The sequence below is a fragment of the Cololabis saira genome, chromosome 20 (assembly GCF_033807715.1).
Source record: "Cololabis saira isolate AMF1-May2022 chromosome 20, fColSai1.1, whole genome shotgun sequence".
NCBI lineage: Eukaryota > Metazoa > Chordata > Actinopteri > Beloniformes > Belonidae > Cololabis > Cololabis saira.
Window position 1 is genome coordinate 34,644,555 of NC_084606.1, and position 13,863 is coordinate 34,658,417.

At 42.6% G+C, this 13,863-nt stretch overlaps 1 protein-coding gene across 3 annotated transcripts in view; it reads left to right on the plus strand.

Annotated features, from left to right (window-relative positions):
* Positions 1-13,863, plus strand: part of LOC133420003 (calpain-5-like) — a 32,478-nt gene that overhangs the window by 8,678 nt on the left and 9,937 nt on the right. For all 3 annotated transcript variants that reach the window (XM_061709544.1, XM_061709541.1, XM_061709543.1), the window contains 3 exons: positions 384-568; positions 10,323-10,454; positions 13,141-13,352. In XM_061709544.1, the coding sequence (XP_061565528.1) occupies positions 404-568; positions 10,323-10,454; positions 13,141-13,352 (509 nt within the window). In that variant the 5' untranslated portion in view covers positions 384-403. The remainder of the gene's footprint in view (positions 1-383; positions 569-10,322; positions 10,455-13,140; positions 13,353-13,863) is intronic.

Below are 13,863 nucleotides of genomic sequence, written 5' to 3' on the forward strand. Positions count from 1 at the left end.
ATATATATATATATATATATATATATATATATATATATATATATATATATATATACATATATATATATATATATATATATATATATATATATATATATATATATATATATATATATATATATATATATATATACATATTTTTTTTTTTTTTTTTTTTTTTTTAAGAAAACTCAAATATCCTATCTCAAAAAATTTGAATATTCTGGGAATCTTAATCTTAAACTGTAAACCATAATCAGCAATATTAAAATATTTCAGTTGATTTGTAATGAATCTAGAATGTATAACATTTTAGTTTTTTTAATTGCATTACAGAAAATAAAGAACTTTATCACAGTATTCTAATTTTCTGAGACAGTCCTCTATCTTTCACCTCATTTTAGGCCCCTCAGGCCCAGCCAGGATGCTTGAACGAGTGAGCGACTACCAGGGCCAGAGCTTTCACAAGCTCAGACGGGCTTGCCTTCGCCGGGGCGTGCTCTTCAAGGATCCTCTGTTCCCCACCACTGACCAGTCCCTCTTTTACAAGAGGACATCCCCGCCGGGACTGACTTGGAAGAGGCCGAGGGTGAGTTGTACGTAGAGTAAAAAGTCCCTAAATATAACGCATAACATCACTGGTGTAGAAACCTGTCCTCAACCTGGCTGCTTTTGTAATATTAGTGAAACCAACTCAAACAACTTAATGGGGACCTATTATTGCATCTACCGTATTTTCGCGACCATATGGCGCACTGTGTGGAAAGGCGCACCCTCAGTTTTGTGTGTCATTTTTGGTTTTAAAACACACATACGGCGCACCGACCCAAAAGGCGCCGTCTAAGGAGACGGAGCTGCACACACGCGCGCTGCAAAACACACGCGCAAAACTTAGTTTGATATTTTATTTCACTTTTCACATCAATCAAACCCTTCAAAGGTTCATATTCTGTTTCTGCATTAAAGAATTTAAAAAAAACACTGGGGCGCCGCACATAAACCTGTCTCAGCCACTCGACCATCTCTTCATCCATCCAGCCCTTTTCATTTCACTCTGGCTGGAAAAGTCTCTTTAGGGAACGCTTTTCTTTTAAAAATCACCATAGCCGGCAGTTTCTGTCCACCAGCGTGGCAGGCAAGCACGAGAGTAAATAAACTTTTCATACCCCGTTGTGCTGTGGATCCCGACCGCGGCGGTCCCGGGTCCCGCTCCGCTCCCCCCTCGCGCTGGACCGGGTCCCGGGTCCCGCTCCGCTCCGCTCCCCCCCCCCCCCCCCGCGCTGGACCGGGTCCGCTCCCCGTCTGCTCCCTCGCGCTGGACCGGGTCCCGGGTCTCGGTCTCGGTCCGCACCCCCCCCCCCCCGCGCGCTGGTCCCGCGGCGGTCCCGCGTCCCGGGACCCTCGTGCTGGACCCGCTCACACACGCGCTGTCGGGGAGCCGGTACCGGGGGTTGTATGCGACAGGAGCTCCGTTAATTTAGCTGCGCCAGTCCGAATTTCCAGACCTGTCTCAGCTTCTTGATCATCATCCCTTCATCCAGCCACCCCTTTTCATTCGCCCTTATAATGACTCCGGCTGGAAACGTCTTATGCAAAGTTTTTCTTTTAAAAATCACCATAGGTTTCTGTCCATCAGCTGCGCCAGTCAAGCGCAACATAAACGAGAATGTGTGTGTTTCGTGCCGCGAATACACACACGCGCATGTCGGGATCCGGTACCGGGTTTGTAACCGACAGATTTGGCTGCAAATCTCGGAGTGTGAAGCTGATCTGACCTGGGGCAGACCCCAGAAATCTCTGCTCGCAAATCGGCCGGGAACCAGGTCATCGGACCCCGCTTTGGGAACCAGGAAGTCGGCTGCAGCAGCGCGCATCACCGCGCTGCTGCAGCCGCGGCTTTAACCGGGGAATGTGGACGGTTCCGACCGGCCGGGACCGGAGGAGCCCACATGGACTGGTAGTAGGGGCTCCCGGGGAAAGAGCACCGGCATTTCAGCCGGATCTGCCCCCGGGGAGGCAGGGATCAGAGCCGCAAACCCACGGCAGGTGCTTCCTCGGTTCCCGACATGCAAAACACACGCGCGCTGCAGAACACACACACACAAGTGTGCTTATTTAAAAATATAGCGGAGCAAAACTTAGTTTGATTGTATTTTATTTCACTTTACACATCAAGCAAATCCTTAAAAGTCTTCATCATCTGTTTCGCATTAAACAGCTCAGTGGAGTATCATTCACGTCGTAACTCACGGGGGCTTCACCCGCCCCCTCTTTTTACCTTTCTCATGGTGGCCGGCCTCACATTACCGTAATTCAGGTAATAGACACGGCGCACTGTTTCATAAGGCGCCCGGCACATTTAAAAAAAAAAAAAATGTGCGCCTTATGGTCGCGAAAATACGGTAATACCTATTTTAAACAGGCCTTGAATGTCTTACAAACAAGCTTTTGATTTTTTTTGCTAAATAAATTAGAAATTCAGCCTCTGAGCCATGTCTTTATCTTCCCATTCTCTAACCTCATTATCTATGCGGGATTCTGAGTGGGCGGGGCTATGATAATGAGGCTCTGTGCTGATTGGCTGCCTGCATGACGCGATACACTGCTACGAAAAAACGGTGGTGTCAGTGTTTGACATTTCCTCCAGTTTGTGTTTCTGTTCTGCCCCGCCTGTTTTCCATCTGCCCTGATTGTTCACACTTGTGTCTCGTCATCCCCTGTGTATATCTAGTCTTGTCTTTCCCTGCTCCCTGTCAGTCCGTACTGTTTGCTCCCTCCATCTTTCCATGCCTAGTTTTTGGGATCCCTGTTTTGTTCTCTTTTTTGATCCTGCCCAGCAGCGCTTTGGTTTTGTTTTTGTAGGAATAAACTCAGTTTTTGTGAACTCCTGCCTCCCGCTCTCCTGCGTCTGGGTCCTGATACAACCATCCGTGACAGGCAGAAGCTCCGGCCGGCGGAGTTAGTTGTGGGCGCGGTTTCACGCATCGGAGGCCAACCTATGTAAATCTCATTTTGGTTACGTAACGAAAGGGAGCAGAATCTTATTGGCTCGTAGATCCACATCACACTGGACGGCTCATCCAGGCGGCTGTACAGACACTGCAGAATCTGGCTGCTTTCCTCCTTCTCTGAGTTGTCAGGCTGAGGGGAAACCACTTTATATATGTTAAAGCAAGAGAAAACATGTTTTTCATAATAGGGCCCCTTTAAGGTAATTGATTCATAAATATTGTGCCCCTCTTCCCTACTCTAATACGAGAGGTTGCCTCATGTTACATCTGGACAGATTGGACTAATTGAAGCACTTTCTGTAATGGGACAGGCATCAGGCGGTGAAACCTTAGCCCTGATGGAGTGAGTATTTGTACGCACGTGTGAACAGTTGAGTTCAGAAAAAGCATCAGCCATTTTAAATAGCCTTGGTGTTTTTAGCACAGTGTTGTGATGGGTGTGACTTACTGTAAGTGTAAGTATTAATTGCAGCTATACAAAGCCATGTGTACTTAAATAAAAGCAGTGAAATCTGAGTTTTAGGTTCAAGGTTAAACGTATCAGTGTCTCGAGTATTATTGGATTGAAGGAATGCTGCACACACTGCTGCAGAGTTCAGCATACAAACTGGTGATAGTAAGCAAATGTATTTTGTTTTCTGTTTTTCGAGAGAGCTCAAAATGATAAATGCTCAAGCGCACTTCCGTCTTGAGTCCCAGCACGCTTCTGGATAAATAGCAGATAACTAATTGGTAATAGCTGTGATAATGACTCCCCCCTGGCACGGTTCCCTCAACCGCCGCATCTCTCCACGAACACCAACATCAGGTTTTCCTCTTTGAAGTGAACGCAGAAGAAGTGCAGTAGCTTAAAACGTCCTAACCTTCCAGCAACAATAAATATACAACCTAGTAAAAATAAAACGGTTATGTAACTGGGGTTTATGTAATGGTTATGTATCAGGTACATTTATATAAGGCCACACTTTTCTGCACAATTAGGGGCATGATTTTTGAGTGACAGCTGGATTGCAGGCTATGATGTGATTATGTTCTGTTAACTGGCTGTGACTTCCTATGCATCTGCACTTTATAAGACGTTTATCATTTTACTGCTACTTTGCTCCTCTGTTATTGTTTTGTATTCTACGACGGAGTATTAGGGCCAAACTAAGACCAAAAAAAAAGGAAATTACGAGAATAAAGTCATAATATAATGAGAATAAAGTCGTAAAATTACGGGAATAAAGTCATAACGTTGCGAGAATAAAGTCGTAATAGAATAAAGTCGTAACATTACGAGAATAAAGTTGTAATTTTACGAGAATAAAGTTGTAACATTACGAGAATAAAGTCGTAATATTACGAGAATAAAGTCGTAACATTACGAGAATAAAGTTGTAATTTTACGAGAATAAAGTTGTAACATTACGAGAATAAAGTCGTAACATTACGAGAATAAAGTGGTAATTTATGAGAATAAATTTGTAATATTACAAGAATAAAGTGGTAATTTCTGAGAATAAATTCGTAATATTACAAGAATAAAGTGGTAATTTATGAGAATAAAGTCGTAATATTACGAGAATAAAGTCGTAATATTACGAGAATAAAGTGGTAATTTATGAGAATAAAGTGGTAATTTATGAGAATAAAGTGTTAATTTATGAGAACTCTAACAGGAAGAGCATCTTCTCCCTGTGTTAAAATGAGGAATATTGAGCATCTTGTGAAGTTATATTTATATATTTATAATATATTTAATATTCCGTATTTATTCTCGTAATATTACGACTTTATTCTCGCAACATTATGACTTTATTCTGGTAATTTTACGACTTTATTCTGGTAATTTTACGACTTTATTCTCATATTATTATGACTTTATTTTCGTAATTTCCTTTTTTTTTGTCTTAGTTTGGCCCTAATACTCAGTTGTAGTATTCTGTCTTTTAATCTTGTGATTTTATTTATATTGACGTGCTCTGCTGCCTTCTTGGCCAGGTCACTCTTGTGAAAGAGATCCTTGATCTCAATGGGCTATTATACTGGTTAAATAAAGGTTAAATAAAAATAAAATATGGTGTTCATGCCTAGGTGCAATGACTTTAGCTCCTTACCAGTTACTATTTCGGTGACCCCAATGGCTAAACTGTGCATAAAGTAGGAACAGCCAGCTCCCCCAACTGGCCCATTGTCCTGGCTGGGCTGGAAACCTTCCACATTAACCAACGGGGTTAACCAACGGTAGACTTGCCCCCCTGTTGTCCCAACTTCTGCTGGGATCATGTTCCGATGGAGCTCCATGGGGACACCAGGAGCTTAGTCAGGGCCCTCATTTCAGCTCTCGCAGTACTGGTTTCAATTATTGTTAAAGTCCAATACCGGAGTTGAGGGGGATGAGGGGGGATGGCATCCACCCCTGAAATAAAAACGGTCCAAATCATCCCCCCTGTAAAACTGCCATCCCCCCTTTCCATCCCTTATGTAATTTCATCAATGAATGTGGTTTTACTGCTATTTCAACATTTAGAGTCATCACCAGAAAAATAACACCAGAAAAATAACTTATTTGACAATTTTCACCTGTTTCAAGTAAATTTTCACTTGAAATAAGTAGAAAAATCTGCCGGTGGGACAAGATTTATCTTCTTATTACAAGCAAAAAAATCTTGTTCCACTGGCAGATTTTTCTACTTATTTTAAGTGAAAATCGACTTGAAACAGGTGAAAATTGTTTTTTTCTAGTGATGAGTCTTGTTTTAAGTGTAATGAGATTTTTTTACTAAAATGAGACATTTTAACTAGAAATAAGACAAATATTCTTGTTAAGATTTTGAGTTTTTTGCAGTGATCCATGTTACTTATCCTGTGAAGGACAGAGTCATATTGATAAGTTCAGAAAAGTGTTTTTTATTGTTGTGTTTTGATGTATTTGATGTAAGTCCAGTGGATATTTAAAGCTTACAGAAGGCTGCATTTAACTGCTGCTATGTCATTCCTGCAGTATTTCTGCAGGTGTTTTGGTCACTGCTATTATTTGTAATATATTATATTATTTGTAATCAGCACAAATTATCTGTCCCCATATGATAAAATCCACCATCCCCCCTGATTTTTTTTTTACAACTCGAGTACTGTGTAAGTCCCAACATCAGAAATGAGGATAGATGGACAGATTCAGTCAGGATGAAAGCAGGGCAATGATAGCTGAAATCATAGGTTCGATTTAACTCAGGTCAGGTGGGCATTTTCCAAACAAGGGTCCATCTTGCTAGTCTGAGATGGAACTGGTAGCAGTTCCTCTACTGATCAATGGGCTGGCTCCAAAAGTTTGATTTGTTCCCACATCCATGACAACTGTACAGGAGGGAACGTTGTATTTCCTCTCAGGACCTAATAGTTCAAGGAGCTCTTTTATTGTGTGTGCCAAACTTTCACTACTCCTTGTAGGGCCTAGGACCCTGTCCCAATCCCCCCATAGCCCTCGATTTCATCCCTACCCCTACATTTTGCGCGTTCCCGTGAGGGAATTGGGTTCCCAATTCCTCTTTGCATCTAGGGGGAGTGGAGAAAACGAGGGCGAGTGGTTATCAATCTAGCCCTTCAGAGCGAGGGTTTTGCGATCCTCACTAGTTTTCGAGGGACAAAAAAATTTCCCAGAATGCTTTACGACATCATTTGCGGACTGAATCAAAAAAAAAAAAAAAACATGGCGGACATTTCTTATTTTTTAGTGAATAAAATCAATATTTTGAGTTAGTTTCTGCATAAAAATGCATTTTGATTACATTTCTAGCGAGAAATATATATTTTACTTTCATAATATTCACTTAGTGAATGTACATAATCACTCGCTTGCTCGTTTGTGCGTTGTTTTTTCAGACCTCGCCAGAATAAAGGAAGCTGAGAGCCAAAAGCTGTTTTAATTTCCGCTGTAGCGCTGTTAATATGCCACTTTATTAAGTTTTAATATTTTTTCAGGCGTAAAAGTAACCGTTAAGATCCCCAACCTGGGCTCAGTTTATCCAAATAAACTGTTAAGAAATTTGCTCAGAAAATTTCGCGATTTCTGCCTGTCTGCCGGCTCCGGAGCTGATTTATGGTTCCGCGTTACACCAACGCAGAGCCTACGGCGTAGGTTACGTGGCGACGCGCTCCGTATGCCGTACCCTACGGCGTAAGCTCTGCGTTGATTTAACGCAGAACCATAAATCAGCTCCGGAGCCGGCAGGCAGAAATCGCGAAATTTTCTGAGCAAATTTCTTAACAGGCGTTATTTGGATAAACTGAGCCCCGGTTGGGGATCTTAACGGTTACTTTTACGCCTGAAAAAATATTAAAACTTAATAAAGTGGCATATTAACAGCGCTACAGCTGAAATTAAAACAGCTTTTGGCTCTCAGCTTCCTGATTAGGAGTAGGGATGAAAACGAGGGGTAGGGGGAGTATTGGGACAGGCACCTGGGAAGATCTCAAGCGCCCTAAAATCTGTGCCTTCTTTTTTAGGGGTAGTGAAGAAAAGAAGGGCGAGTGAAAGAAAGTAGGGCTAGTGAAGAAAAGTAGGGGGTGTATTGGGATTGGCCCTAATGTGACACCCAACTAGTGATTGATCTACTGATTCTGGGGTGAAAAGAAAAGCTTAACAACATTTCATTGATAATCCTCCTTTCAGGTATTTCAAGCGTGTATCAGTGGGGAATTGAAGGATAAGTTGACACCTGCTACCTCACTCTGCTGATACACACAGTCACAAAACTCACTCATTTCATTATCGTAAGCGTCAAGTTCATAATCTCAATGACCTCACACTGCACTCACACGGCACTGGAACATGATACCGTCCATCTTCGCGAGGGCCGCTGTCTTCTCTAGAGTTACAGCAGGAGAGGTTATGACCACCGCATATACTTCATTTTGCATGCAGGTGCTCGTGTGTGTCCAGCAGCGGTTCAACCGTTACCTGATCCTAAGATCAACAGGTCCACACAGACGGGATCTGTCCACTCAGCAGTGTTCTGCAGTGAGTCAGCTTGCAGGACTCATAAAACAGTGTAATGATACTAACTGCTGCTGTCATGACTGACACAGTTTATTCTACGTGACTGAGGGGTTTTAAAGCTGGAATAACTAGTATTCAGATCAATAGAGGTAAAAAACAATGTTAAGGGATTGCTACTAGATTAAGCACTAGGGTAATTATGTCTGCATAAGCTGTTTGCAGTATTTTTGTGAATTTCAGGTCTTTTTGTTCACTGTCACTGGTCTCAGCTAAATTTTTATTCATGTTACTGCTTTGTTTCCCCTTTGCATTGCTGATATAAACTACAAATAGGAAAGGACTATAGATATTCAGCCAACTCCATGAAAAGGATAACTGTATATACAGGACTGTCTCAGAAAATTAGAATATTGTGATCAAGTTCTTTATTTTCTGTAATGCAATTAAAAAAAACAAAAATGTCATACATTCTGGATTCATTACAAATCAACTGAAATATTGCAAGACTTTTATTATTTTAATATTGCTGATTATGGCTTACGGTTTAAGATTAAGATTCCCAGAATATTCAAATTTTTTGAGATAGGATATTTGAGTTTTCTTAAGCTGTAAGCCATGATCAGCAATATTAAAATAATAAAAGGCTTGCAATATTTCAGTTGATTTGTAATGAATCCAGAATGTATGACATTTTTGCATTACAGAAAATAAAGGACTTTATCACAATATTCTAATTTTCTGAGACAGTCCTGTAGGCTTCAAAGGGTGATATGTTGACAGTTAGCTCGAGTTGGAAGGTACAAAGAAGACACTGTGTAAAAGTGAATGAATAACAAAGAAGCACTGGTAGAAACCTCGGACAATTAGTTGCATTGAGGAGCCTTTAATTTATGTAATGTTTCATTTCACGCCACTACAGAGCATTTGTTTGACCTCAATCTTTCCATAGTGAGGTCAAAAGACCGACACGTTTTACAACACAAGCAAGAGTAGCATACACTTCAAGTTATTCCACATGCTGAACTTCTGAAACTGCCACCAAGAGGTATCAACTTGCTGTAACATGTGTAAGCATGCCAGGACAGGACCCGAGGCCCAGCAGACAGCAGCACCCTTCTGTAGGAGTGGGGTGGGGGCAGGACCCCAGTCCATCACTGAGAGACATGCACTCATTTCTGCTGGAAATTCAGGATCATTAATCAGCTTCAGATCACCAGGAGAAAACCTACCCAGGCTGATAGCTGGGAGGGAATATGTCAAAAATCATAAAGATTTTGTTTGATATTTGGCATGGTGTTAGTTATGGACGTAAGGTTTTCAAAAACCACCGCAAACAAATGGTGACGCCCCCTAGTGGCCGGTTTGTAGAAAATTCAAAATGGCTCCCGCCGAAAAGACCAAAGGTCATATCTCAGCTTCTCGTGGGGTCGGCAACCTAAAATGTTGAAAGAGCCATATTGGACCAAAAACACAAAAAACAAATATGTCTGGAGCCGCAAAAAATGAAAAGTCTTGTATCAGCCTTAGAATGAAGGCAAATGGCGAAAGGCGAAATGACGAGAAAAAAGTCGAAATATTGAGAAAAAAGTTGAAATGTCGATATTAAAAAGGAAAGGAAAAAGGAAGAAAAAAAGAGAAAAAAAGGAAAAAAAAAATGAAGAAAAAAAAAAAAAAAAGGTCAAACATTTTTGAAAAAGCCCCAGGAGTCACTAGAGCAGCGCTAAAGAGCCGCATGCGGCTCTAGAGTCGCGAGTTGCCAAGCCCTGTCCTAGATTGTTGTCTATTGTCACTTTCTCTACTTTTTTGATGCTAGGAATTCAATTCTGAGATAAATGTCCTATTTCAAATTTCCATATCTCTAGAATTAAGTCACATAGAAAGATTATAGAGGGCTCTAGACTCCTATTTTCACACCCAAGGATGCAGTTTTCTGTTTATTGGATAGGTCACTATCGCTGTAGTGTCAATCTCATTGGGTGAGAACAGTGGCTTCATTCAGGCTTAAGATGAACAGAACCTCAGAACTAAGTCACAGTGTAAGAACAGGATTTTATTAAAATAACACACATTTTGAATTTTCTGCAAACCGGCCACTAGTGGGCGTCACCATTTGTTTGCAGTGGTTTTTGAAAACCTTATGTCCATAACTAACACCATGCCAAATATCAAAAACTTGTCACCAAGCGCACGATTTTCATGAATTCCCTCCCATGAGGGAGAACGAGAACTGAGCTGGGATGGAGTCAAACCTGGAACCGTCTCACATTCAGGCAACAGAGTTCTAACAAAAAAGATGTGATTTGCCTATTTCTACTGAATATGGTCTCTCTTTCCTTCTGGTGCCACTCTAGGAGATATGTAAAGACCCTCGTCTGTTTGTGGATGGCATCAGCACTCGTGACTTGCACCAAGGCAGTTTAGGTGACTGCTGGATGGTGGCCGCCATTTCCTGCCTCGCCTCTGAGCCGTCACTTTGGAAAAAGGTTGTGTGACCACACTCAATTCACTTCCTGATCATCCTCCCATAATCTCCTCCTGCCTTCTATCTCTCCTTGTCCCCTGCTCTGTGTCCCAAAAGTCACCAAATTTTGCACGCAAGCCAGGCCTGGCGAAAATTTGATATTTAATGGTTTGCATTAATGGGCGTGGCCTAATGGCTCAACAGCGCCCCCTAGAAAACTTTGTGCCTCAAGCCCCACAATACGGTTTGACACATGGTACACACCTGTACCATGTCGCAACTTAAAGAAAAGTCTCTTGGCGCCATGGCCAAAACCGAACAGGAAGTCGGCTATTTTGAATTAATCGTATAATTTTGGCGCAATTTATACCATTCCTTCGGCCGTTAATATGGTCCAAACCGTAACGTGCACCCAGGTGTGTTATACATCAAAATTTGCGTCTCCATCCTGCGACGACGCGCATTACTTTTCTCAGTCAAAAGCGTTACTGTGGCGACGCTAGACGCCAAAAAGTGCCCCCCCCCCTTCATCTGATTGGTCCATATGTGATAGTTCCTACTTTCTGCCATAACTTTTGAATGGTTTGACATAAAGACTCGTGGGTGGTGTCATCGGACTCGGTTTTGAGTCCTTGAACATAATTGGTGCAAATTAGCCCCGCCCCTTCTTCTGATTGGTCGATATCTGATACTTCCTACTTTCTGCCATAACTTTTGAATGGTTTGATATAGAGAGTCGTGGGTGGTGTCATCCACTAAATGTCCAGGGGCCTCATCTATAAAGCTTGCTTGCGCACAAAAAGGGCCTGAAAGATGCGCAAGCCACCTTCTACGCAAAGTCTGGGATCTAAAAAGAAAAAACTAACCGAAAAATCTGCGTATCCCTACGGCAACCCCGACCCTCCCGTAGGAACTTACTTAAGACACGGGGAACTGGCGACGCAGGCTTTGAGGTGGTGAAATGAAGCCAGATTCATGTCATACTCTTAATAATGTCATCACATATCAGACTTATAATATAATAGCGCTGATCGTGCCCCTCTGTGTTTGAAGCTCTGCGTCAGTCAGGACGCTCAGATGCTGCTGCTGCTGCAGCCGCGGTGAGTGGGCTTGCCACCCGTCCCTTGAAATACGGAATTGTTACATAATTGGGAATTCAAATTTATATAAAAACAGTTTATTCCGTCTTTCACAATCGTCCCATGCACGTCTGTCACACACGCACACACTAGTTAAGCCTAATGTAGAAAAGTGTATTGCTGGATATGAATAATATGCTGACCACCCAAAAGTTTATAGTTCATAAAGGAAAGGACATTGAAAGGGAATCCATTTTACTTCATTTATTTTCCCAGAACCATGGTCTGAGGAGTGGAAACAGAAAGGAATAATACATATTAGTATTGAATAAACAATAAGCAAACAATAAGCATTAAGTCAAAGGATAAAATAAAGCAGGGAAATCAAATATATAACTTAGAGCATAACAGAACACAATCATAATTAAAGGCTTACATTTAGGTCAGAGACGCATGGTTTGTCCTGGGATGTTGAAGGGCTGATGGTGTGTGTGTGTGAGGATTGAGTCCATGTTTGTATGTGAGCACACCTGGGCTGATTAGGGCGGGGGTGATGGCAAGCACCTGCAGATGGTCGGAGTGATTGGGGATTGTGGTGAAGTTGTAGTTGTGGCGGTTGTCCACCAGAGGCTGTGATCCTGTCAGGCTGAGGAAATTCTGAACACCTAATAATGCCTAAATAATGGTTCCGCGTTAAATCGACGCAGAGCCTACGCCGTAGGGTTACGCCGTAGGTTACACAGCGACGCGCCCTGTACGGTGCGCGGGCCGCGTAACCTACGCCGTAGGCTCTGCGTCGATTTAACGCGGAACCATAAATCAGCCTTTTTCAGCACAGAGGGGAGGGGAGGAGGGGTAGCGGGGCTCCCGTCCCGTCTTCGCACAGTGTCTTGATGATTTGCAATTACAGGCTGAGTCTACCGTTAGTTCTTAAACTGTAAAAAAAATGGGGGGGCGGGAGAGAGACAAAAGCAGGAGTTTGAAAAGTGGGGGGGACATGTCCCCCCTGTTCCCAGTGGAAATTGCACCCTTGCGCCTCACTACGTTTTATTTTCACTCGCTTTATTTTATACTATTTATATACTATTTATACTTTTACTGTGACTACCAAATAATGTTGTTTTCCTGTCCTCCACCTCATCCTCAAAATTTCGATCTCAGTCTCGGTGAAATTTAGTGGCACGGTGGCTGGAAACGTCTCATTCATTCTGACGCCAAACAGGCTGCAGGAAGCCACTGCGCATGCTCAGCAGGCTCATTCATATGCAAATACTACTTTGCATTGCCCTTTTAAGGTAGAAAGTGGGCGTGTAGAGGGCGGGATATGAGGCGGATTCAGCTGAGCAACCTTCCAGCTGAACTGTGATTTATAAAGCGAACATTGCGTGCAAGTGTGCGTGCACGCGGTTTTATAGATCCGGATTTTTTTTTGCGCCCAACATTTTCGGCTTTTGGGTGTACGTGCACTTTTAGTATGAATCCTACGCACTCTATTTTAAATGAGGCCCCAGGTCTGAAGAATGTACATGCAAGTCATACAAGCTTCCACTGCAGCCTGAACGTGCACAAGGGTGCGAGGGCTCGTTCATCGCTGCTTGCAGCTTTAATTGTCATTATTCCTTCTTCCAGGTTATTCCTGACCACACTGATCAGGAATGGAACCCAAAGCGTCTTGACTTGTACGCGGGAATCTTCCATTTCCGGTTTTGGCGCCTCGGTAGTTGGGTGGATGTTGTGGTGGACGACCGTCTGCCAGTCAGTGGGGATGGGGTGCTGCTCTTCTGCCGCTCAGCAACACCAAGAGAGTTTTGGAGCGCCCTGCTGGAGAAGGCTTACGCCAAGTGAGTAGCAGCCAAAAATATAAGGCAGTGTCTGATGGACAGGTGGAGTTTCCGTCCTGAAAAATCAATCATCAAACTATTTTGGAAGGAACTTTGCTAATTTTTTCAATCTGACAACAGCATCTAATATTAGAGAGAGTAGTATTACCGACACCTGCATTCCTCTTTATAGTCCTGCTTATGAACTCAGTATTCTAAGAGTCTATAAATACCCCATCACCAAGGCAGCCTTCGCCCAGCGCCCTAGGAGCTTGTAAATTGTACGCTTTTGAAATTATTCAATTCACGGGACGTTTTAGAGTTGGTTTCTGATCCTGTAACCGTTATCAGATCGAGAACTGACTCATAGCCAGTAAAAACTAGTTTATAGGAAGTATTCATTCGTTTATTCTATGGCTAAGTTCTGGGAAGTTTCATGAATTCATTCAGTTTCACTACTGCTACTCTCAGGTCCCAGCATTTGGCAGTTTTATTGTAAAAAGGAATTTATCTTGTTCCAGAGGCACGTGGC